Genomic DNA, 27188 nt, shown 5'->3' on the forward strand with positions numbered 1-27188 from the left:
GAATGTTTTAATAATTTTCTAAAAAAGACCCAATACCTCTATAACAAACACTGCCCTAAAAAAACTAAACAGATGACAGCTAAGAGACTGAACAGTCCCTGGCTAACACCCAGCATTCTCAAATCCATAAATACAAAACACCGATATGAAAAACAGTATAGAATGGGTCACATAACCAGAGACCAAACAAAACGTTACTCGTCAATCCTAACCAGCCTGATAAGAAGGGAAAAAAAACTGTATTATGAGAACAGATTATCCAACTTACGAGGTGATATAAAAAAGACCTGGAAGACCCTATCAGAAATTCTGGGAACAAAAAAGATATCACGAAATAGCGAAATAAAATTAGCAAAATCAGATGAACCCCAACTCCCACCAACAGAAACAGCAAACAGATTCAATGATTTCTTCTCCACTATAGGACAAAACCTTGCCAATAAAATCCCAAGCTCAGATACCCCACCAAATGACTACCTCACTGGCAACTACCCGAACACACTGTTCCTAGCTCCGACTAACCCATGCGAAGTCTCCCTTATTATCAACGCACTAAAAAACAAGGCAGGAGATTTAAATACCTTACCACCCTTTATATACAAAAAAGTGTCACAAGTACTATCACCAATCATTGCAACACTCTTTAACAAATCCATTGAATCCTCCACCTTCCCTACAGCTCTCAAAATAGCAAGGGTCACCCCAATCCATAAAGGAGGAGACCAAACAGAGTTGAATAACTATAGGCCAATATCCAATTTACACCCTCTCTCAAAAATCTTCGAAAAATTAATTCATAAACGAATCTACTCCTACCTCATCTCCCAAAACATTCTCAACCCCTGCCAATTTGGATTCAGGCCTAATAAAAATACTAATGATGCTATTATACACATGCTAGAACATATATACACTGCAATAGAGAAAAAAGAAGTCCCACTGGGGATCTTCATTGACTTACGTAAAGCTTTTGATACAGTTGACCATGACTTGCTCCATGTAAAATTGTCACACTATGGTATTAGAGGGCACTCCCTCAACTACCTCAAGTCATACCTCAGCAACAGAAGCCAATATGTGTACGCAAATGGGGCAAGCTCTTCCGCTCAACAAATTACAGTTGGTGTCCCACAAGGAAGTGTCCTTGGCCCTCTTCTCTTTCTCCTATACATAAATGACCTACCAAATGCTTCGCAATTACTCAAACCCACACTTTTTGCAGATGACACTACATACGTCTTCTCTCACCCGAACCCAGTCACGCTAGCCAATACTGTAAACACCAAATTACAGAAAATATCTACCTGGATGAGGACTAACAAACTTACACTAAACATTGACAAAACATACTTCATTCAGTTTGGTAACAGAGCTACAGATGTACCTCTTAACATAACGATAAACAGATCACCTATCACAAAGCTAACAGAGGGAAAATTCTTAGGAATCCACCTTGATAATAGACTCAAATTTCATACACATATACAACAAATTTCTAAGAAAATTTCCAAGACTGTAGGCATACTATCGAAGATACGGTACTATGTTCCACAGTCAGCCCTCCTGGCCCTTTATCACTCTCTTATTTACCCCTATCTCACCTATGGAATTTGTGCATGGGGCTCAACAACAATTAACCATCTCAGACCACTAATTACCCAACAAAAGGCTGCAGTTAGAATGATAACAAATTCTCACTACAGGCAGCACACTCCACCAATATTCAAAACACTCAACCTACTCACCATACAAAACATCCATACTTATTATTGCACCTATTACATACATAGAACACTTAACTCTGATATTAACCCTCCCCTCAAACATCTCCTTGCCAACCTCAACAGAACACATGACCATAACACAAGGCACAGATCACTCTTTGATGTTCCTCGTGTCCATCTGACGCTATGCAAAAACTCAATGCACATCTGGAGTATCTGAGAGAGTTAGAGCAAAGGAAGGGGTAGCAGTAATGTTCAATGATCAGTTATGGAAGGAGAAAAGAGAATATGAATGTGTAAATTCAAGAATTATGTGGATTAAAGTAAAGGTTGGATGCGAGAAGTGGGTCATAATAAGCGTGTATGCACCTGGAGAAGAGAGGAATGCAGAGGAGAGAGAGAGATTTTGGGAGATGTTAAGTGAATGTATAGGAGCCTTTGAACCAAGTGAGAGAGTAATTGTGGTAGGGGACCTGAATGCTAAAGTAGGAGAAACTTTTAGAGAGGGTGTGGTAGGTAAGTTTGGGGTGCCAGGTGTAAATGATAATGGGAGCCCTTTGATTGAACTTTGTATAGAAAGGGGTTTAGTTATAGGTAATACATATTTTAAGAAAAAGAGGATAAATAAGTATACAAGATATGATGTTGGGTGAAATGACAGTAGTTTGTTGGATTATGTATTGGTAGATAAAAGACTGTTGAGTAGACTTCAGGATGTACATGTTTATAGAGGGGCCACAGATATATCAGATCACTTTCTAGTTGTAGCTACACTGAGAGTAAAAGGTAGATGGGATACAAGGAGAATAGAAGCATCAGGGAAGAGAGAGGTGAAGGTTTATAAATTAAAAGAGGAGGCAGTTAGGGTAAGATATAAACAGCTATTGGAGGATAGATGGGCTAATGAGAGCATAGGCAATGGGGTCGAAGAGGTATGGGGTAGGTTTAAAAATGTAGTGTTAGTGTTCAGCAGAAGTTTGTGGTTACAGGAAAGTGGGTGTGGGAGGGAAGAGGAGCGATTGGTGGAATGATGATGTGAAGAGAGTAGTAAGGGAGAAAAAGTTAGCATATGAGAAGTTTTTACAAAGTAGAAGTGATGCAAGGAGGGAAGAGTATATGGAGAAAAAGAGAGAGGTTAAGAGAGTGGTGAAGCAATGTAAAAAGAGAGCAAATGAGAGAGTGGGTGAGATGTTATCAACAAATTTTGTTGAAAATAAGAAAAAGTTTTGGAGTGAGATTAACAAGTTAAGAAAGCCTAGAGAACAAATGGATTTGTCAGTTAAAAATAGGAGAGGAGAGTTATTAAATGGAGAGTTAGAGGTATTGGGAAGATGGAGGGAATATTTTGAGGAATTGTTAAATGTTGATGAAGATAGGGAAGCTGTGATTTCGTGTATAGGGCAAGGAGGAACAACATCTTGTAGGAGTGAGGAAGAGCCAGTTGTGAGTGTGGGGGAAGTTCGTGAGGCAGTAGGTAAAATGAAAGGGGGTAAGGCAGCCGGGATTGATGGGATAAAGATAGAAATGTTAAAAGCAGGTGGGGATATAGTTTTGGAGTGGTTGGTACAAATATTTAATAAATGTATGGAAGAGGGTAAGGTACCTAGGGATTGGCAGAGAGCATGCATAGTTCCTTTGTATAAAGGCAAAGGAGATAAAAGAGAGTGCAAAAATTATAGGGGGATAAGTCTGTTGAGTATACCTGGCAAAGTGTATGGTAGAGTTATTATTGAAAGAATTAAGAGTAAGACAGAGAATAGGATAGCAGATGAACAAGGAGGCTTTAGGAAAGGTAGGGGGTGTGTGGACCAGGTGTTTACAGTGAAACATATAAGTGAACAGTATTTAGATAAGGCTAAAGAGGTCTTTGTGGCATTTATGGATTTGGAAAAGGCATATGACAGGGTGGATAGGGGGGCAATGTGGCAGATGTTGCAGGTGTATGGTGTAGGAGGTAGGTTACTGAAAGCAGTGAAGAGTTTTTACAAGGATAGTGAGGCTCAAGTTAGAGTATGTAGGAAAGAGGGAAATTATTTCCCAGTAAAAGTAGGCCTTAGACAAGGATGTGTGATGTCACCGTGGTTGTTTAATATATTTATAGATGGGGTTGTAAGAGAAGTAAATGCGAGGGTCTTGGCAAGAGGCGTGGAGTTAAAAGATAAAGAATCACACATAAAGTGGGAGTTGTCACAGTTGCTCTTTGCTGATGACACTGTGCTCTTGGGAGATTCTGAAGAGAAGTTGCAGAGATTGGTGGATGAATTTGGTAGGGTGTGCAAAAGAAGAAAATTGAAAGTGAATACAGGAAAGAGTAAGGTTATGAGGATAACAAAAAGATTATGTGATGAAAGATTGGATATCAGATTGGAGGGAGAGAGTATGGAGGAGGTGAATGTATTCAGATATTTGGGAGTGAACGTGTCAGCGGATGGGTCTATGAAAGATGAGGTGAATCATAGAATTGATGAGGGGAAAAGGGTGAGTGGTGCACTTAGGAGTCTGTGGAGACAAAGAACTTTGTCCTTGGAGGCAAAGAGGGGAATGTATGAGAGTATAGTTTTACCAACGCTCTTATATGGGTGTGAAGCATGGGTGATGAATGTTGCAGCGAGGAGAAGGCTGGAGGCAGTGGAGATGTCATGTCTGAGAGCAATGTGTGGTGTGAATATAATGCAGAGAATTCGTAGTTTGGAAGTTAGGAGGAGGTGCGGGATTACCAAAACTGTTGTCCAGAGGGCTGAGGAAGGGTTGTTGAGGTGGTTCGGACATGTGGAGAGAATGGAGCGAAACAGAATAACTTCAAGAGTGTATCAGTCTGTAGTGGAAGGAAGGCGGGGTAGGGGTCGGCCTAGGAAAGGATGGAGGGAGGGGGTAAAGGAGGTTTTGTGTGCGAGGGGCTTGGACTTCCAGCAGGCATGCGTGAGCGTGTTTGATAGGAGTGAAAGGAGACAAATGGTTTTTAATACTTGACGTGCTGTTGGAGTGTGAGCAAAGTAACATTTATGAAGGGGTTCAGGGAAACCAGCAGGCCGGACTTGAGTCCTGGAGATGGGAAGTACAGTGCCTGCACTCTGAAGGAGGGGTGTTAATGTTGCAGTTTAAAAACTGTAGTGTAAAGCACCCTTCTGGCAAGACAGTGATGGAGTGAATGATGGTGAAAGTTTTTCTTTTTCGGGCCACCCTGCCTTGGTGGGAATCGGCCAGTGTGATAATAAAAAAAAATAAAAATAAATATAAAAGAAACACTACCTGTTTATAAATTCAAGTCTCTTCTCAAAGATCACTTACTCACCCAAAACCAAATAAATACTGAATAACTGAATCTTATAAATTGTATATCCTATATGTTACTCACAATTATATCACACAAATGTTAAACCTAGGACCCAATCTAACTTTGTTATTTTTTTAAATACACTACCTAACAGAATACTCCATTCGACTGAATGTACAGCGATGCATGCAACCATATGACCTGTCTTTGTATTACTCATTTGTGCTTTATAGTTATCTGTTTACAATAATGTTTTATCACTGATTTCATCATTGCTTAGTTAATCTTAAGTTAATTTTAAGTCAGCCCGTAATGCTATGCATATAAGTGGCTTTGGCATGCTGCTCTTACCTGTATTTTTTGTACCTCTATATGTATGCTAAAATTACTAAATAAATAAATAAATAAATAAATATAATTGTTTCATAATTTTGTGGAATGGTAGTGCTTATGAAACATTGTGAAACCCGTGAAAATGGCCAAACGGTGTATAGTGCTGCTTTTGACTATGCATGTATTTTCTGATTTTTATTTATCACATGGTGGTGATAAATGAGTTTGTATTTCATTACATCAATTTACTTAGTGCTGGAGATGTCTCCATGTGCATTTTTTTGGACATGGTGTTGTGGTGGTGGTGGTGAGGAGTCTTGAGGACAGCATGTGTTTTTTTTTGTCACGTGGTGGTGGCAGTGACTAAGATTATTTTATCACGTGACACAAGGCAGCCTGCATCCATGCGCTACTACATGGGTTCAAGTCCCGCTGATGCTACTAATTTATACCACCCTCCCAGCAACTCCACTTTTCAGTTTACAAACTCTGAGACAAAATCTGTCTATATTAATTAAAGCACGAAAGCACAAGATTCAGCTGTAAGCCGGGACTTAAATTGTTCATATGGTCCTGCCTGTGATATGTGTAACTGTATTGATTGCCACATAATTGGCCTAATTCAAACAAAATATTCTTTTTATTTCTGTATTTTACAGACCCCAAGAACCAAAATGAAACGTGTTCAGTTCAGTGGTGCACAAAAGCAAAAACTATCAAAAAATAAACAAGAGAAGACTTTGTGTATACACTCCAAGACTGCAAAGCTGATTGATTTTTTCACACAAGTTCCACAACGTGATATACCAATTCTGGATCAAACCAGTCTCTGTCATCAGAAGTGGACACAAATACCAATTTGATTACTTCAAAATCAAAATACGATGATGATGGAATCATTGAGGTGTCTCAAGCAGGTTCATCTAGCACATGTCTCACTACTGATCTCACTTTGCCTGTAAATTCTATTCATACCTCTACTGTAAATGTTGATTGAAGTTGCTTTACAATACATTCTGGGGTTGAAATAATTGTTGAAAATGAAAGTTTAGTGAACCATGGTGATGGTGTTGAAATGATTCAGTCTGCAAAAGCTGAAGTAAATATAGCAAACGATCCAGGGTTGTGGCTTGATTTCTCTGCTAATGATGTGGCTTACTGAACTGCTTGTAGATCCAGTGACTGTCAACACCACAATGGGCCATTTGACAAGTCTTACCAGCATTTCAGTAGTGGCAAACCAGTAAGACACTGTTTGCAGAAACTTTTTGTTAGTACAAAAGCCAATGGTGAGAAATACAAGAGAGAGTGGTTATTGTATTCACCATCAACAGGATCAATTTATTGTTTTGTTTGTAAACTGCTCCTAAAAATTTCACACGTTTTATTATTAGAGAATGGCTCAGTGACAGGCGAAATACTATTGTAATTGATCATCATGAAAAAAGCACTACTCACCTAGACTCTATTCTAGCATACTTAATTCGCAGACAGGGTGCAGGGTTGGGGCAACAGTTAGAAAAACAAATGGTGAGGAAATGGCAAATCAGCTGTTGCAGTACTTATATGAAGTTTGTAAGCTAAACTTTTCAAAATGCAGGGGTCACTCTTATGACGACACTGCAAACATGTCTGGGCGTTATAAGGGGATGCAGCAAAAAATTCAAGAAACAAACAAGTTTGCAGTATATGTGCCCTGTGTAGCTCATTCACTAAATCTGGTAGGCAGAAGTGCTGGTGACTGCTGTCAAGAAGCTATTAATTTCTTCTCTACAGTGCAGTTGTTCTGTACTTTTTTTCAGCCTCAACCAGCCGGTGGAAAATTCTAAAAGATTGTACTGGAAATGAAAGTGTCTTAAAATCCCTCTCTCATACCAGATGACAGGCACATGCTATGGCAACAGCAGCAATTTTGAAATCTTTCCTTAAAATTTTAGAAGAGTAAGAATGTATAGCCAAAGACCAGTTACAAAAGGGAGACACTAGAAGAGAAGGAAATACTATTGCCAATAAGATGCAAGAGCTAGAATTCATTTTTATGTTGAATTTTTGGAACGAGATTTTGCAAAATTTTCATAGAGTAAACCAAGTTCTACAAAATGAGGATGTGAACTTAAAAACATGTACAGATCTGTATGGATCATTAGCTGACCAACTGTGCACTTCATGAGATAAATTTGAAAGATATGAAGCAGCTACAAAAGCAATGCTACCAGATGTTGATTACAAGGCAGCTCAAACTCGCAAATGTATCAGAAAGAAGGTACCCAATGATGGAGATGCACCAGAAGTATATCTGAATGCCAGAGATAAATTTCATATCACCACCTTTTATACAATTATTGACAAACTTGAAACTGAGATGAGGAGAGATATACTGTACAAAGAAATAGCAGAGAGGTTTTCTTTTCTAAGTGATGTGCGACATAATGCCACTTCATCATCTACGGAAATTGAAAGGTAATCTCAGTGGTGTCAAAAGATGATTGATGCTGACCCAGAGGATTCCGACACTAATTTATCAGCTGAGCTTCAGCAGTTTCACTTATATGTGCACCATAAGTTCAGTGCAGCAAAAAATGTAACAAAATTTAGTCCCGCTGAACTTTATAAATATATAGAGTGTAGAAGGCAATATTGAGTGTGTCTTTCCAAATGCAGATGCTGGCTTTCATATATTTTAACATTAATGGTCACAAATTGCTCAGCTGAGCATTCATTTTCCAAGTTGAAGTATATTAAAAATCCCATCAGAACAACTATGCAACAAGGCAGCTTGATGCCTTATTTCTAAGTATAGAAGCAGATGTATTGCATAAGACTAGTTTTGAGGATCTGATCAAAGATTTTGCAATTAAAAAAAGTAGGAGAAAACTTTTCAACTATCAAGTGGACATATACAAAAATAAACATCATTTTCCATCTTGCTGTACATTTTGCTTAATTTAATGGCTGTTGACCCCATGGCCTGGCTGGTAAAATTCTCACTTCACACATGGAGGGCCCAGGTTCGATTCCTGGCAGGGTGGAAACATTTCGACGTGTTTCCTTACACCTGTTGTCCTATTCACCTTGCAGCAAATAGGTACCTGGGTGTTAGTCGACTGGTGTGGGTCGCATCCTGGGGGACAAGATTGAGGACCCCAATGGAAATAAGTTAGACAGTGTTCGATGATGCACTGACTTTCTTGGGTTATCCTGGGTGGCTAACGCTCTGGGGTTAAAAATCCGAACAAAATTTTATCTTATATATGGGGGGCACCAAAATCTTTTAAGTGCTTAGGGCCTCTAAGGGTCTTAATCCAGCCCTGGTTACCTCACTAATTCTAATATTAGTTTCTAACAGAATAAACCTTCCTTTTAGGGTAAATCTTCTTCCTAAATTGGCAGAGATTAGGATTCTAGCTAACAAAATTAGGACAGCAGTTATAACCATCTCTGAATCCTGGTTGGATGATACGGTGACTGACGACAAGGTCAAAATAGAAGGTTACAATATAAAACGTTTAGATAGGAACAGAAAGGGTGGTGGAGTATGTGCCTACATTAGAAATGACTTAGCTTACAACCCAAGACCTGATTTAAATAACAATAAACTGGAGATTCTATGGTTTGAAGCGCTGCTTCCCAAGACCAAACCCATCTTAGTAGGAACTAGTTACCACCCTCCCACCCAGGACCAGTTCTTAGAAGACTTTTCCAGAGTATTGTTCAGATTTGAAAACAATTGCGAGACAATGATACTGGGAGACTTCAATATCTGTTTTCAGCAGCAAAATAATGGGCTATGCAAAAGGTATAAGCAAATTCTAGGTTTAAATAGTTACACTCAACTAATTAATACACCAACCCGGATCACACAGTTCTCAGCCACCCTAATTGACCACAAACTTGGTAACCGCTCTGAGAACATTAGTCAGTCAGGTGTCATTACCACAGGCCTTAGTGATCATTTCATCATTTACTGCATTAGGAAAATAACTAGGGATAAGATAGGCCTACACAGGACAATAAAAATGAGGTCAACTAGAAACTACAGTAAAGAAACACTGGTAAATAGGCTACACAATTGTGACTGGACAGTGATAACAAGTTGCACGGACGTAAATGATGCCTGGGAAAAATTCAAAACAATGTTCAGTACCATCCTTGATAATATTACACCAGTTAAAGAGGTTAGGATTAAACGAAGAACTGAACCCTGGATGACTACTGAGATATTAGATAATATGAAATTCAGAGACCAGCTGCTAAAAAGATTTAAAGCAAACAGACAGGATATTGCAGCACTAAATGAATTCCAAATGGTGAGGAACAGAGTGCAGAGACATAAAAGGAGCAGAGGCAAAGCACTACTGCTCAAAAATTGAAGAGTATAAGCATAACCCCAGAAATCTCTGGCAACAACTAAAACAGTTGGGGTATAGCCATAAGCCAGTAGATAGGTCTAACATAGTACTCACTATCGATAACGAGGTATGCCATGAAACATCTAAGGTAGCAAATTGCTTTAATTCCTTCTACACATCTGTTGCATCAACACTAGTAAGTAAACTACCAGCTGCATCAAATACCTTTAACACAGACTCTGATAAGTTTCAAACATACTATACCAATAAAGGGGTAACCCCAAACAGTTGTCAACTAGTAAGTGTATCTCATGACCTTATTCAAAAAGAACTAAGCAGGTTAAACCCAACAAAGAGCACTGGCCCGGATAACATCCCGTCTAAGTTCCTAAAAGATGGTGCTTCTGAACTGTCAATCCCTATTGCTCACATAATAAATCTATCAATCACCACTAATACCGTACCGGATGGGCTCAAGGAGGCCAGAGTTACTCCTATCTTCAAGAAAAATAGTAGTCTGATGTAAGCAACTATAGGCCTGTTAGTATACTCAGTATAATATCCAAAATTCTAGAGAGGGCGGTGTACTCTCAAGTAGTTAAGTACCTTAATGACAACAACATTCTCCGTAGCTATCAATCGAGCTTTAGAAGATCTTACTCAACCGACACCTCCCTAATTAATCTGATGGATTACCTGAGAACTGAAATGTCAAAGGGGAACCTCATAGGTATGGTAACCCTAGACCTGCAAAAGGCCTTCGATACTGTCAACCACAATATATTATGTAAGAAACTTCAAGCTATCGGTATAGGTTCTGTAGACTGGTTTAAGTCCTACCTTAGCAACAGGAGACAAATTGTCAAAATCAACAAAACGGAATCAGAACCCCTGCCGATAGCATGTGGAGTTCCCCAAGGTAGTATTATGGGTCCATTATTATTCATATGTTATGTCAATGACATGCCTATCAGTGTCAAGTGCAAACTCCTACTGTATGCAGATGACAGTGCTCTGTTAGTGTCAGGGAAAGACCCACAAGATATAGCTAATGTTTTAACACTGGAACTGGAGTCCTTCAGCAAATGGTTAGCAGACAACAAACTATCATTACACCTCGGGAAAACTGAAGCCATTCTCTTTGGCACGAAACATAAACTGAGAAGGGTAAATAATTTTAATGTCCAGTGTAATGGGGAGCCCATCACTTTGGTTTCATCAGTAAAATATCTGGGAATCCCCTTTGACCCATGCATGTCAGGAGAATTGATAGGGAACAGTGTAGTAAAGAAAGCGAATGCCAGACTGGAGTTCCTGTATAGACAAGCACAGTGTCTACCTACTGAGGCTCGTAGGACCCTATGTCTAGCCCTCATACAATGCCATATGGATTACACTTGCTCTTCATGGTACTCTGCCTTGACAAAAAAAAACTGAAAGACAGACTGCAAATCACCCAGAACAAAATCGTAAGATTCATCCTGGGGCTGGGACCAAGAGAACATGTAGGCCAAGATGAATTACAGCAGTTGGATATGCTGAATGTTGAAGACAGAGTAAAACAACTGAAGCTAAATCATGTTTATAAAATTGCTCACAAACAGTGTCCAGAATATCTTGCTGTCAATTTTGTCAAGGATGGGAACCAAAGCAATCATAGTACTAGGGGGAGAGCACAACTTTGTAGTACCCACAGTCATTGGCCAGGCTTCAAACACCTTTTATTGTACAGCAATAAAGGAATGGAACAGACTGCCCGCACATGTCAAAGCCAGTCATAGCATGAACCAGTTCAAGTAGAGTGCCAAAAGGTGTCTGATGAATGTAGCTACAGAAAGGGAGGGGAATGATTTTCTATTTTTTAGCTAACATACGTGTAAATTTTTACCTTATTCCTAGTAATGACCCTCGTATTGTAGATAGTCTTAATGACCCTCGTGTAGTAGATAGTCTTTTTAGTTTGATAATAAGATGTTATCTTCATTATAGAATAATAAGAAAATATTATAACCTTTATATTATAATAATAAGGTAAAAGGACCCCAATGGAAATAAGTCACTCTGTCTGACTTTTTTGGGTTATCCTAGGTTCCCTACACATATGCAGCTATGTATGGTAATTCTATGTAACTGTATTTGTGTATACCTGAATAAACTTTCTTACTCATTAGTATGTATGGACTAATTAGTAAGGACCCCAATGGAAATAAGTCACTTTGTCTATCCTATGTTCTCTACACATATGCTGCTATGTATAATGATCTATGTAACTGTATTTGTGTATACCTGAATAAACTTACTTACAAACTCACAGCCTCCACCATTTAGTGTTTGTTTGGGTGGATGCTATGGGCTCCTGAAGCTTAGTTACTGTTTACCCGTCTGTGGATTTTTTTGGTAAGTTTATTCAGATATACACAAATAAAGTTACATAGATTATCATACATAGCAGCATATGTGTAGAGAACCTGGGATAACCCAAAAAGTCAAAGTTACTTATTTCCACTGGAAATAAGTCACTCTGTCTGACTTTTTTGGGTTATCCTAGGTTCTCTACACATATGCTGCTATGTATGATAATTCTATGTAACTGTATTTGTGTATACCTGAATAAACTTACTTACTTTTAATACCTTATTATTATACTAGAAAGGAGATAATATATTATATTATTATAAAGGAGGTAAAATGAGTTATTAATATTTACAAGTGTGTTAGCAAAAAAAAAAATTCATTCTCCTCCCTTTCTGTAGCTACATTCATTAGGCACCTTTTGGCTCTCCTCTTAAACTAGTTCATGCTATGACTGGTTTTGACATGTGCAGGCAGTCTGTTCCAATCCTTTATTGTTGTACAATAAAAGGTGTTTGAAGCCTGGCCACTGACTGTGGGTACTACAAAGTTGTGCTCTCTTCCCATAGCACTATGATTGCTTTGGTTTCCAGCCTTGACAAATTTGGCAGCAAGATATTCTGGACACTGTGAGCAATTTTATAATCTTGATTTAACTTCGGTTGTCTTGAACATTCAGCATATCTAATTGCTGTAATTCACCCTCGCCTACGTGTTCTAATGGGCCCAGGTCCAGGATGAATCTTACCATTTTGTTCTGGGTGATTTGCAGTCTGTCTTTCAGTTTTTTTTGTTTTTTTTTTTTTGTCAAGGCAGTACCATGAAGAGCAAGTGTAGTCCATATATGGTATAAGGGCTAGACAGTGTCCTGCGAGCCTCAGTAGGTAGACACTGTGCTTGTCTGTAGAGGAACTTCATTCTGGCATTCGCTTTTTTTTTTTTTTTTTTTTTTTTTAAAACACTGTTCTCTATTAGTTCTCCCTATCACTGAGGAAACTGAAGTAATAGGTTCCCCAGTACACCGAACATTAAAATTATTTACCCTCAGTTTGGTAGGTAAGACACATAGGCAACAGTTGGGCAACTTTATTCCGAAACGTTTCGCCTACAAACTTTATTCCGAAACGTTTCGCCTACACAATAGGCTTCTTCAGTCGAATACAGAAAGTAGGCAGGAACAGTAGAGATGGGAATAAAGTTGCCTAACTGTTGCCTATGTGTCTTACCTACCAACCTGTCGGTATTGTATACCATTTTGATGTTCACCTCCTCAGTTTGTTTCGTGCGAGAGTATGATTTCCTTTTCCCGAGGTGTAACGATAGTTTGTTGTCTACTATTTGCTGCAGGACTCCAGTTCTAATGTTATTACATTAGCAATATCTTGTGGGTCTTTACCTGACACTAACAGAGCACTGTCATCCGCATACAATAGGAGTTGTCACTTGACACTGATGGGAATGTCGTTTACATAACAGAAATAATAAGGGACCCAGAATACTACCTTGGGGAACTCCACATGCTATCGGCAGGGGTTCTCATTCCGTTTTGTTGATTTTGACGATTTGTTTCCTATTGCTAAGATAGGACTTAAACCAGTCTATGGAACCTATGCCGATAGCTTGAAGTTTCTTACATAATATATTGTGGTTGACAGTATCGGACTTTTGCAAGTCTAATGTTACCATTCCTATGAGGCTCCCTATCAACATTTCAGTTCTCATGTAATCCATCAGAAGGACCAAATAAATTTCCACATAATAATAATAATAGACTTACTACAAGTACATGTACATGGTATACAAGCCTAGCTGACATCAATAACTTACTACTATCAAACAAATTAGGCAAATTAGGTCAGTTTTGTCCCAGGATGCGACCCACACCAGTCGACAAACACCCAGGTACCCATTTTACTGATGGGTGAACATGGACAACCGGTGTACGGAAACAAGTCCAATGTTTCCACCACTTCGCCGGGAATCGAACTAGGCCACGGGTCATAATAAAATATATATTTCAACGTCACCTACCAACACCTAGGATCATCACAACCCTTAGTAAATTTATTTAGCCATAGGTATACATACGCACAATTATCATACATAGTGTAAATTACATAGGATAGCCCGAAATGCTGCGCATAACAAGGGGCTTTCTGTAAGTAAGTTTATTCAGGTATACACAAATACAGTTACATAGAATTATCATACATAGCAGCATATGTGTAGAGAACCTGGGATAACCCAAAAAGTCAGACAGTGACTTATTTCCATTGGGGTCCTTTTACCTTATTATTATAATATAAAGGTTATAATATTTTCTTATTATTCTATAATGAAGATAACATCTTATTATCATACTAAAAAGACTATCTACTACACGAGGGTCATTAAGACTATCTACAATACGAGGGTCATTACTATGAATAAGGTAAAATTTACACGTATGTTAGCTAAAAAATAGAAAATCATTCCCCTCCCTTTCTGTTTACCTGGAGATTACCTGGAGAGAGTTCCGGGGGTCAACGCCCCCGCGGCCCGGTCTGTGACCAGGCCTCCTGGTGGATCAGAGCCTGATCAACCAGGCTGTTGCTGCTGGCTGCAAGCAAACCAACGTACGAGCCACAGCCCGGCTGATCAGGAACTGACTGTAGCTACATTCATCAGACACCTTTTGGCACACTTCTTGAACTGGTTCATACTATGACTGGCTTTGACATGTGCGGGTAGTCTGTTCCATTCCTTTATTGCTGTACAATAAAAGGTGTCTGAAGCCTGGCCAATGACTGTGGGTACTACAAAGTTGTGCTCTCCCCCTAGTACTATGATTGCTTTGGTTCCCATCCTTGACAAAATTGACAGCAAGATATTCTGGACACTGAGCAATTTTATAAACATGATTTAGCTTCAGTTGTTTTACTCTGTCTTCAACATTCAGCATATCCAACTGCTGTAATTCATCTTGGCCTACATGTTCTCTTGGTCCCAGCCCCAGGATGAATCTTACGATTTTATTCTGGGTGATTTGCAGTCTATCTTTCAGTTTTTTGTCAAGGCAGAGTACCATGAAGAGCAAGCGTAATCCATATGGCATTGTATAAGGGCTAGACATAGGATCCTGCGACCCTCAGCATGGCTGATGAAACTACATTGACTACGTTTTTTCTCTATTTATAGTCCGGCTGAGGTCAGGTGGTCAGACCTTCTACAGTGTTCTTATGTGGGATAGCCAGCCCCAGGATGAATCTTACGATTTTATTCTGGGTGATTTGCAGTCTATCTTTCAGTTTTTTGTCAAGGCAGAGTACCATGAAGAGCAAGCGTAATCCATATGGCATTGTATAAGGGCTAGACATAGGGTCCTACGAGCCTCAGTAGGTAGACACTGTGCTTGTCTATACAGGAACTTCAGTCTGGCATTCGCTTTCTTTACTACACTGTTCCTTATCAATTCTCCTGACATGCATGGGTCAAAGGGGATTCCCAGATATTTTACTGATGAAACCAAAGTGATGGGCTCCCCATTACACTGGACATTAAAATTCTGTATAGTAGTAGTAATAATAATAATAATAATAATAATAATAATAATAATAATAATAATAATAATAATATCTTTATTTACTACAAGTACATGTGCAAGGTATACAGTCCTAGCTGACAACAATGACATACTACTATATAGAAAGTCGCTGTATAATCCTCCGGGTTTAGCGCTTCCCCCTTGATTATAATAATAATAATATATAGAAAGTCCCTTGTTATGCTCCGCATTTCGGGCAAATTAGGTCAAGTGTCCCAGGATGCGACCCACACCATAGAAGTCAGCTAAGTCTGTATATTCTGTACATGTATTTGTAGAAATAAAGATTATTATTATAAAATAATCAAAGCGACTTATTTCCATTGGGGTCCTTGGATAACAAGCATCCCCAGCGGGATTCGAACCCGCGGCCTCTGGATTAGAAGTCCAGCGCGCTATCCACTGCGCCATGGGGACAACATTAGTAGTGGCCCCACTCTTCAAGCCAACATCATTAGGACCGTCACAACCCTTCAACCCAACAACATTGGTACCGTCACAACCCTTCAACCTAACAATTTCCATCACAACAACAGCGTTCTGAGGTTTTTCCAAGAACTTTACAAGAGGAACTTTCACTACTGAGCCATGGGTTGTGATGGAGGTACAATTCCCAGGAGAGACGAGCTGGTGAAGACCAAGAAGAAACCCGAACAGGTAACTCCATGGAAGTAACTTTTTTTTCAGTGTGGTAAATGGTCCAAGTCGGACCGAAACGTCGTCGTAAGCTCCACTCTTCTATGTGCAAGTTATTTGTGTATCGTTCCAGTCACGGTATTGTGTCTTTTTTTTATTTATAACTTTTTTTTTTTGGGGGGGGGGGTTATTCTAGGTAATTTACACATGTTACTATGCATCATAATTTGTGTAGCTATTTATGTATATATTTACCTAAATAAACATAACTTGTATCTTAAAATGTCCAACCTGTCAGAGACACCCCCATACAAACTTTACAGAATATGGCTAAAAACTTCACTGTTATTGATATTTCTGAAATCTTGAGGCTGTATCCATATTTTGTAGCGACCAGATGAATGAACGTTTTTTGAAGATTACAACCCAGAATCGAGGCCTGGTCATGGGCAGGGTCTCGATTCTGGGTTCAACAAATGATACTATAAACAGGATGGAAGTGATCTCTCTAATTTTCTCAGGTAATCACTGATCAGGCATTTGATATTTTCCTGTACCAAAATAAACCTACTTAACCTAAATTTAAATTATGCTGTTGGATAACTCATGCCAGTATTTTAACAAGTCACCTACCGTGCCACCTGGATAACTTGCTGACTTCGTTGCTTTGAAAAGTCAGTAACTTCACTGAATACATACTGCAAATAAATACAAAATGTAAAGTGTTAGAACCAGCAATTATATCTGTGGGACTGGTACACTACAGAATTCATGTACTCTTATGACTGAGTAAACATGCTTTTATTTCAACAATGGGCATACAACATGTGGATAAATTACTGTTTAAATCCAACTATCCAGACCAAGAAAATAGGTTTAACAACCACGTTTATTACATGTATGATTTATTTGATCTTAGTGGTAGAATTAATTAATATTTGCAGTGGAATTTTGATACAAATTCATGAATATTCATGAGGGTCATAAAGATTTAATAATTTTTTCGTCTCTACAGAAAGACAAGAACTCGGAACGTCTTTACAGGTGGCATCATTGTGCAATATCCCAAACTCCTTTGAAGACACCTGTTGTTGCCTGCGAGATGGGCCGTATGTATAACAAAGAAGAAATCCTCACTCGGCTATTAGACAAATCATCTGAGCCAGGCATGTCACATATAAGAGGATTAAAGGATATAAAGGAGTTGAACTTGACACTTAATCCTGGATACAAGCAAGTGGGAGCCAACAAAGGAGATGCATACACTGATCATCAAGCAGCAAAATATATTTGCCCAGTTACATCCTTGGAGATGAATGGCAAATATCACTTTTCTTTTGTGTGGTCCTGTGGCTGTGTGGTGTCAGACCGGGCCTTGAAGGAAGTCAGATCTGATGTGTGTCATAAATGTGGACAACTCTATGATGAGGAAGATGTAATTCCACTTAATCCTCCTGAGGAGGAGCAGGAGAATGTCAGGGCACGCATGGTCTCACGCCGTGCAATGGCTAAGATGGCGAAGAAAGCTAAAAAGATTGAAAAAAGGGCAGCAGAGGAGGATAACGAGACTTCAGCGACTAGCAGCAGCAGCAAAGGAAAAAAAGCTGCTAAATTGTTGGAGGGTAAGCATTTAGTCTTTCTTGGCAGTGTTTTGATCTAAGGAGTCTTTCTGAAAGTCAAAAGAAAGGTAACTGAGTACAATATGTTTCAGAATTTCATTAACCTGTATATTTGAAGAGTTTTTGTTTTTAACAAGTCAGCCATCTCCTACCAAGGCAGGGTGACCCAAAAAGAAAGAAAATCCCAAAAAAGAAAATACTTATATCATTATTCAACACTTTCACCTCACTCACACAATCAGTTTTTTGCAGAGGTGCTCAGAATACAACAGTTTAGAAGCATATACGTATAAAGATACACAACATATCCCTCCAAAACTGCCAATATCCCAAACCCCTCCTTTCAAGTGTAGGCATTGTACTTCCCATTCCCAGGACTCAAGTCCGGCTATATAAAAATAACCAGTTTCCCTGAATCCCTTCACTAAATATTACCCTGCTCACACTCCAACAGCTCATCAGGTCCCAAATATATTATTCAATAAGAGCTTTCTTCTATTGTAATTTATTTCATTTTTAGAATGTGGCTACTTCACTTGCATTTTGCTTTGTGTCTTATTTTCATTCCAGCAACTTCATTTTCCTACAGTATTTTTATAAATGTAAATAAACACTTTCACCAGGAGACCTTTTATTATACGAGGTTTTATGCATTTTTACAATATAAACTCTGGGCTATTATCTTTGTTTTTAAGAAAGTTTGTCTTCTGACACTGATGAACACTTCAAATAGGAAAGCATTTAATTGTGTATGTTAGTGAATATATCTTATTAGTTTCACTGATCAAAAGCATGGGTTTTAATAATGGTATGAAAATATTTTTTTACAAAATTAACACAATACAATAATGTTGGCCAGATGCACTGCTAATCTATTTTATTAAGACTTAATAGGTGCTGAAGTTGCAAATAAAAATGTTGAGCTTCTTATTTGTCAAGTTATTATATTTTGTAGCTTTGTTGTGTGTTGTATTGTAAATATGAATAATGTAAAGTACAGTAGGGCCCCATTTATATGGCAGGTGAGATTCCAGACTACTGCTGGAAAGCAGAATGCCATTTTTTTCCACTTATAAATGCCAGTTAACAAGTTTACACTAACATATACATATTAAGTTAGCAATAGAACTTGTCTTTAAAAAACAAGTAAAATACACACACAGTACCCTCATTATTTACCTCAAAATATTTGTAGTCTTAAGGTAGGGTAAGAAGTCAGGTGAGGTAGCCCACCCCACCCCATCCACACAATGTACTATGATGCTTAAAGTGATCTAGAGTGATAAAATACATATACAGTACACTCATTACTTACCTTAAATTTTTTTTTTTTTTTTTTTTTTTTTTTTTTTTTTTTTTTTTTTCAACAAGTCGGCCGTCTCCCACCGAGGCAGGGTGACCCAAAAAAGAAAGAAAATCCCCAAAAAGAAAATACTTTCATCATCATTCAACACTTTCACCACACTCGCACATTATCACTGTTTTTGCAGAGGTGCTCAGAATACAACAGTCTAGAAGCATAAACATATAAAGATACACAACATATCCCTCCAAACTGCCAATATCCCAAACCCCTCCTTTAAAGTGCAGGCATTGTACTTCCCATTTCCAGGACTCAAGTCCGACTATATGAAAATAACCGGTTTCCCTGAATCCCTTCACTAAATATTACCCTGCTCACACTCCAACAGATCGTCAGGTCCCAAGTACCATTCGTCTCCATTCACTCCTATCTAACACGCTCACGCACACTTGCTGGAAGTCCAAGCCCCTTACCCACAAAACCTCCTTTACCCCCTCTCTCCAACCCTTTCGAGGACGACCCCTACCCCGCCTTCCTTCCCCTATAGATTTATATGCTTTCCATGTCATTCTACTGTGATCCATTCTCTCTAAATGACCAAACCACCTCAACAACCCCTCTTCTGCCCTCTGACTAATACTTTTATTAACTCCACACCTTCTCCTAATTTCCACACTCCGAATTTTCTGCATAATATTTACACCACACATTGCCCTTAAACAGGACATCTCAGCTGCCTCCAACCGTCTCCTCGCTGCTGCATTTACCACCCAAGCTTCACACCCATATAAGAGTGTTGGTACTACTATACTTTCATACATTCCCTTCTTTGCCTCCATAGATAACGTTTTTTGACTCCACATATACCTCAACGCACCACTCACCTTTTTTCCCTCATCAATTCTATGATTAACCTCATCCTTCATAAATCCATCCGCCACGTCAACTCCCAAGTATCTGAAAACATTCACTTCTTCCATACTCCTCCTCCCCAATTTGATATCCAATTTTTCTTTATCTAAATCATTTGACACCCTCATCACCTTACTCTTTTCTATGTTCACTTTCAACTTTCTACCTTTACACACATTCCCAAACTCATCCACTAACCTTTGCAATTTTTCTTTAGAATCTCCCATAAGCACAGTATCATCAGCAAAAAGTAACTGTGTCAATTCCCATTTTGAATTTGATTCCCCATAATTTAATCCCACCCCTCTCCCAAACACCCTAGCATTTACTTCCTTTACAACCCCATCTATAAATATATTAAACAACCATGGTGACATTACACATCCCTGTCTAAGACCTACTTTTACCGGGAAGTAGTCTCCCTCTCTTCTACACACCCTAACCTGAGCCTCACTATCCTCATAAAAACTCTTTACAGCATTTAATAACTTACCACCTATTCCATATACTTGCAACATCTGCCACATTGCTCCTCTATCCACTCTATCATATGCCTTTTCTAAATCCATAAATGCAATAAAAACTTCCCTATCTTTATCTAAATACTGTTCACATATATGCTTCAATGTAAACACCTGATCTACACATCCCCTACCCACTCTAAAACCTCCTTGCTCATCCGCAATCCTACATTCTGTCTTACCTCTAATTCTTTCAATTATAACCCTACCGTACACTTTTCCTGGTATACTCAGTAAGCTTATTCCTCTATAATTTTTACAGTCTCTTTTGTCCCCTTTCCCTTTATATAAAGGGACTATACATGCTCTCTGCCAATCCCTAGGTACCTTCCCCTCTTTCATACATTTATTAAACAAAAGTACCAACCACTCCAACACTATATCCCCCCCCTGCTTTTAACATTTCTGTCATGATCCCATCAGTTCCAGCTGCTTTACCCCCTTTCATTTTACGTAATGCCTCACGTACCTCCCCCACACTTACATTCTGCTCTTCTTCACTCCTAAAAGATGGTATACCTCCCTGACCAGTGCATGAAATTACTGCCTCTGTTTCTTCCTTAACATTTAAAAGTTCCTCAAAATATTCTCGCCATCTTCCCAATACCTCCATCTCCCCATCTACTAACTCCCCTACTCTGTTTTTAACTGACAAATCCATATTTTCCCTAGGCTTTCTTAACTTGTTTAACTCACTCCAAAATTTTTTCTTATTTTCATTAAAATTTCTTGACAGTGCCTCTCCCACTCTATCATCTGCTCTCCTTTTGCACTCTCTCACCACTCTCTTTACCTTTCTTTTACTCTCCATATACTCTGCTCTTCTTATAACACTTCTGCTTTGTAAAAACCTCTCATAAGCTACCTTTTTCTCTTTTATCACACCCTTTACTTCATCATTCCACCAATCACTCCTCTTTCCTCCTGCCCCCACCCTCCTATAACCACAAACTTCTGCCCCACATTCTAATACTGCATTTTTAAAACTATTCCAACCCTCTTCAACCCCCCCACTACTCATCTTTGCACTAGCCCACCTTTCTGCCAATAGTCGCTTATATCTCACCCGAACTTCCTCCTCCCTTAGTTTATACACTTTCACCTCCCTCTTACTTGTTGTTGCCACCTTCCTCTTTTCCCATCTACCTCTTACTCTAACTGTAGCTACAACTAAATAATGATCCGATATATCAGTTGCCCCTCTATAAACATGTACATCCTGGAGCCTACCCATCAACCTTTTATCCACCAATACATAATCTAATAAACTACTTTCATTACGTGCTACATCATACCTTGTATATTTATTTATCCTCTTTTTCATAAAATATGTATTACTTATTACCAAATTTCTTTCTACACATAGCTCAATTAAAGGCTCCCCATTTACATTTACCCCTGGCACCCCAAATTTACCTACTACTCCCTCCATAACATTTTTACCCACTTTAGCATTAAAATCCCCAACCACCATTACTCTCACACTTGATTCAAAACTCCCCACGCATTCACTCAACATTTCCCAAAATCTCTCTCTCTCCTCTACACTTCTCTCTTCTCCAGGTGCATACACGCTTATTATAACCCACTTTTCACATCCAATCTTTATTTTACTCCACATAATCCTTGAATTAATACATTTATAGTCCCTCTTTTCCTGCCATAGCTTATCCTTCAACATTATTGCTACTCCTTCTTTAGCTCTAACTCTATTTGAAACCCCTGACCTAATCCCATTTATTCCTCTCCACTGAAACTCTCCCACCCCCTTCAGCTTTGTTTCACTTAAAGCCAGGACATCCAGCTTCTTCTCATTCATAACATCCACAATCATCTCTTTCTTATCATCTGCACAACATCCACGCACATTCAGACTTCCCACTTTGACAATTTTCTTCTTCTTATTCTTTTTAGTAATCTTTACAGGAAAAGGGGTTACTAGCCCATTGTTCCCGGCATTTTAGTTGACTTTTACAACACGCATGGCTTACGGAGGAAAGATTCTTATTCCACTTCCCCATGGATATAAAAGGAAAATTAATAAGACCAAGAACTATTAAGATAAAATCAAAGAAAACTCAGATGAGTGTGTATAAATAAATGTGTACATGTATGTGTAGTGTGACCTAAGTGTAAGTAGAAGTAGCAAGACATGCCTGTAATCTTGCATATTTATGAGACAGACAAAAGACATCAGCAATCCTACCATCATGTAAAACAATCACAGGCTTCGTTTTACACTCACTTGGCAGGACGGTAGTACCTCCCTGGGTGGTTGCTGTCTACCAACCTACTACCTTAAAATATTTGTAGCATATTTTTTCAAAATTATATAATGAACATCATAGATGGATTAATAGAAATGTCTATATTACCAAAATATATGACATTTAATGTGCCCAAGAGATTACATGTACTGTATCATTAATATGGCATCAAGAGTAGACACACTCTTAATGATTTTAATGTGTACCTGAATGCCAGCACAGTGTGTATGTATATTTAGGTACAGGTACACATAAATATAATTATCAGAGTACATATTTTATATGCAATAACTTTAAAACCCTTGAAATTTTCCAGACATATCTATTATGTGCTCACAGAGAACGTAAACAAACTGGGTGGGGTGCGCCATATTTGAAAGACCGCTCGCTGTATAGCAAATTTTGGTCATAATTTGAAATTGCTGTATTAGTGGAATGCCGTAAACTGGGGCCCTTCTGTACAGTACTTTCAATGTATTAATTTAATTTTAGGGGCCAGCTCAAGCAGTGACAGCAACAAATCATCGCTCCGTGTGCAGGGCATGGCTTCAGCAGTTCTGAGGGATAAGGACTTTGAGAAGATTCGATCTGCAAGTTTTAGTGTTGCCTCAGACCCAAAAGCTTCAGAGGTTTACAAGAGTCTGTTTGATACCCACAAGACAGCTCAGAAGAAGCCAAGTGCCCATTGGGTCACCTGTAACCCACAATATTTTTAGGCATTTTAAAAATGACCTTGGGTTGAAATATCATACTGCTGTGGATATTTTATGTCAAGGCAAGAGAGACTGATATGCTTAGGTACTGTATAGTACTTTGGTAAAATTTATTGAAGAAAGACTTATGATGTAGCCTGAGAGTGGTGAGGAAATAATATTTTCAAAGTGCACAAGTATTAATGGATGAATGGAAATTTGCCCTTTATTAGATTTAGTCTGCTCCATTTTATTACAGCTGGTGAGAGTGAGGATGTGAGAGGTTAAAAGATGGGTTGGTTATATGGTTTTGTATCTGAATGTTCACATATTGTGTGTGCAAAAGTATAATGCTGTATTGTATAAATAAGACACATGTATTTCAACTTGGTTATATTTACTGTAAGCATATACAGGTCTCCCTCAACATTCGCGAGGGTTAGGGGATCAAGAGCCTCGCGAATGTTGAAAAACCATGAATGTTTGGTGCCCCAATATATTGTAGGGAAATATATTACAATACTGCTTCCTTAACTTGTTGAACCATGAATAATTATAAAATACATGAAAACGTCGTAAATTGTACTAAATATATACGTGTTATGCTTTAATAATGTATGTTATTTAATAACATGTATGTTAATAACATGTATGTTCTTAAATACCACAGACTCCACCACTGCCTCCACCAATGCCTCCACCACTGCGAGTTCCTACTACTCTCCCTCCGACCCCCACAACTGGCAGCCAGCCCTCCCACCACTCAGTGTGGTGAGTGTTTTGTTTGTTCATTATTTGCTATTAAACTACAGAATAAATAATGTAAACCCATTCATGACTGCATATTGGAATGGCTATTAGGAAAGGTATTAGGCGGTGACATCATGTGTTTACTCTTGAACACAGCAAAGAATCGAACATTTCTGCTATTGCTAATAACAACAATAGTAATAATAATAATAATAATAATAAATACGATATAATTGAAGAAGGAAATTGTACAGAAATACGAGGGAGTGGTTGACACATCGTCAGTGTGACTTTGTTTATGCTGGAGTGAATATTAGTCTCCCTGCTCTTCCAAACATTTCACAATAATTCAGCGGTTGAGGCAGTGGTATTTAATAACATATGTTATAAATAATAATAGTACATGTTATTATTAATAACATGTATTATTATTAACATGTATGTATTTAATAACATATATGTTATAAATAATAATAATACATATTATTAATAACATGTATTATTATTAACATGTATGTTATTAAATACCATTGCCTCAATCACTGCCTCTACCACTCCAGTCACACTCAATCTACAAGCACCAAACACAATGAATTATTGTGAAATGTTTGGAAGAGCAGGGAGACTAATGTTCACTCCAGCATAAACAAAGTCACACTGACGATGTGTCAACTACTCCCTCGTATTTTTGTACAATTTCCTTCTTCAATGTCATATTTATTATTATTATTATTATTATTATTACTATTGTTATTATTAGCTGTAGCAGAAATGTTTAATTCTTTGCAGTGTTCAAGAGTAAACACATGATGTCACCGTCTAATACCTTTCCTAATAGCCATTCCAATATGCAGTCATGAATGGGTTTACATTATTTATACTGTAGTTTAATAGCAAATAATGAACAAACAAAACACTCACCACACTGAGTGGTGGGAGGGCTGGCTGCCAGTTGTGGGGGTCGGAGGGAGGGTAGTAGGGACTCGCAGGTGGCGGGAAACTTAAATATGATTTGGCGGTTGGGAATTCGCGAATATGTGAAGCCCGTGAAAGTTGAAAACGTGAATGTTGAGGGAGACCTGTATGCATATTATTTCTTAGATTATTATCTATCACATACAGTACTATATTGTATTTCATTGTCTAATAAAACAATCTTAAATTTAAGTTTTAAATTATTTAACCAGTGATGATCAACTTCTCATTAAAGATTACATAACCGTGTTTAATAAAATAACATACCACTGAGGGACTTCAATGTTCAATTCCTAACGAGTTTTATCACTAATGCCAAGACATCATTTAAATTGAAATGGCATACTACCAACACTAATAATGAAAATCAACATTGCAGAACCTTTTAGTAGTATGATGTCTTGCTGTACATAGAGCTTTATCAGGATTTGACGAAAATTTACACAGTAAAAACCCCCTCAAGGAAGGTTCCTTGATGCTGGTGAGGGGCTTTTGATCTAGGGAATTGGATCTGTGCTCCAGTTCCCTAAATAAAGCCTGAATACCTTCCACATACCCCCACAGGTGCTGTATAATCCTACAGATTTAGCGCTTCCCCTTGATTATAATAATAATTCTAATCTGACACCAATAAGCATCATTAATTGTGACCCCCCCCCCCTCATCCTTTCAGCCGTTCTCTCAGCACCACCTCTTTCATTTCTACTATGTGCATAGTAATACGAAGTACAGCAATATACAGTACAGTAATAGTAATAGAAAGTACAGTGGAACTCTGGATTTTGTACTTACTGCGCTCCAGAAGGTCGGTCTAAATCCGAAATGTACAAAAACCTTAGTAATATTTCCCATAACAAATAATGTAAATACAATTAATCCGTTCCAGACACCCAAACATTAACAAAAAATACATTTTTAAAGAATAACTATAGTTTTACATACAGAAAACAACGATAAATAAATATAAAGCACTAATGAAATGGATAAATGAACATTTAAGCCTGCCTGTAATGCTATGCATTCAAGTGGCCTTGGCATGTTGCATTTAACTGTATTCTTTTGTACTTCACTGTATCATGTTCAAATTAATAAATAAATAATTAATTTAAATCACTATTACATACCTTTATTGAAAGACACTTGTTGGCGTATGGAAGGCGGCGAGGAGGGGAGAGGGAGGAGAGGTTATCTCTACCAGCATCATAACCACTACCATCACTGCCACCCTCTGCCACCATCACAACCACTACCAGGCATTTTCTTTACGAGATCCTCATGCAACTGCCTTGCCTTTTCGCAAATGATCAACTCTACAACACTATCTCCCACTTTGGACTGGATTTATAAGGGGAGCAACCACTCTGGGCCTCCCCTGCCAGAGGGGCCCCCAGACAAAGGATTTCCTTTATAACAAAATGTAATAAAAAATAGTTTAATTAATAAAAAGAATTAACAGATAAAGTGTGTATGGGGGGCATCAGAAAATAGAAAGAAAGGCTCCCTTTGAATATCTTGACTTGACTATTTCTTATTAGCATCAGTTTAGAGGTGCGACGTCACGTCAACACCGTAGGAATTGAGCTGCTCCGTGGGGCGATATTGCCTACATCTGCACGAGTGTTACTCCCTGCCATCATTCAGGAGGTGTATGGAATCCTGGATGAGGAGGCGTATGGCGTTGCACTGAATGGGGCGTACAGGATTTTTATGAAACTAAACTCAGCCTCAATGTACTAGTCATTAGTGTCTCGTTTTTAGGACGTCAGTATTGATGCCACACTGGCTGCATGTATGAGGATGATAGACGTCTCACGTCATTTCACGTGGGTCAAACTCCACAACGTCCCGTTTGAGGCGGATGAAGTAGACATCTGAAGTGTCTTTGAAGCTTATGGGAC

General features: G+C 38.5%; 2 protein-coding genes and 1 non-coding gene across 7 annotated transcripts in view; 1 reads left to right on the forward strand and 2 right to left on the reverse strand.

The window, feature by feature from the left end:
• LOC128704107 (zinc finger protein 99-like) overlaps positions 1 to 27188 on the reverse strand; it is a 137185-nt gene that overhangs the window by 102846 nt on the left and 7151 nt on the right. Inside the window, exon 3 of one of the 5 annotated variants that reach the window (XM_070099115.1) lies at positions 16885 to 16949. The exons of 1 other annotated variant lie outside the window; for it this stretch is intronic. The gene's annotated coding sequence lies outside the window, so the exon portion shown is untranslated. Of the gene's footprint in view, positions 1 to 10520; positions 11957 to 11984; positions 12422 to 13859; positions 13876 to 16884; positions 16950 to 27188 lie in introns of those variants that run through there. 3 more of the 5 variants (XM_070099123.1, XM_070099121.1, XM_070099117.1) reach the window with 3 other exon arrangements.
• TRNAR-UCU (transfer RNA arginine (anticodon UCU)) lies at positions 15960 to 16032 on the reverse strand. Its single transcript has one exon. It is a non-coding gene; the product is annotated as a tRNA-Arg (tRNA).
• LOC128704184 (replication termination factor 2) lies at positions 16028 to 25482 on the forward strand. Its single transcript, XM_070099124.1, has 3 exons — positions 16028 to 16272; positions 17267 to 17873; positions 23366 to 25482. Exons 1-3 carry the CDS (start codon positions 16204 to 16206, stop codon positions 23587 to 23589), a joined length of 900 nt encoding a protein of 299 aa, XP_069955225.1. The 5' UTR covers positions 16028 to 16203; the 3' UTR covers positions 23590 to 25482.

This window comes from Cherax quadricarinatus, chromosome 66, assembly GCF_038502225.1.
Source record: "Cherax quadricarinatus isolate ZL_2023a chromosome 66, ASM3850222v1, whole genome shotgun sequence".
Classification (NCBI taxonomy): domain Eukaryota; kingdom Metazoa; phylum Arthropoda; class Malacostraca; order Decapoda; family Parastacidae; genus Cherax; species Cherax quadricarinatus.

Excerpts from the sequence above, each read along its gene's own strand:
- LOC128704184 (XM_070099124.1), top strand. The coding sequence starts at position 16,204 with ATGGGTTGTGATGGAGGTACAATTCCCAGGAGAGACGAGCTGGTGAAG. Across the intron at positions 16,273-17,266 it reads CCAAGAAGAAACCCGAACAG|AAAGACAAGAACTCGGAACG; the intron begins GTAACTCCATGG and ends TCGTCTCTACAG. Across the intron at positions 17,874-23,365 it reads AGCTGCTAAATTGTTGGAGG|GGGCCAGCTCAAGCAGTGAC; the intron begins GTAAGCATTTAG and ends ATTTAATTTTAG.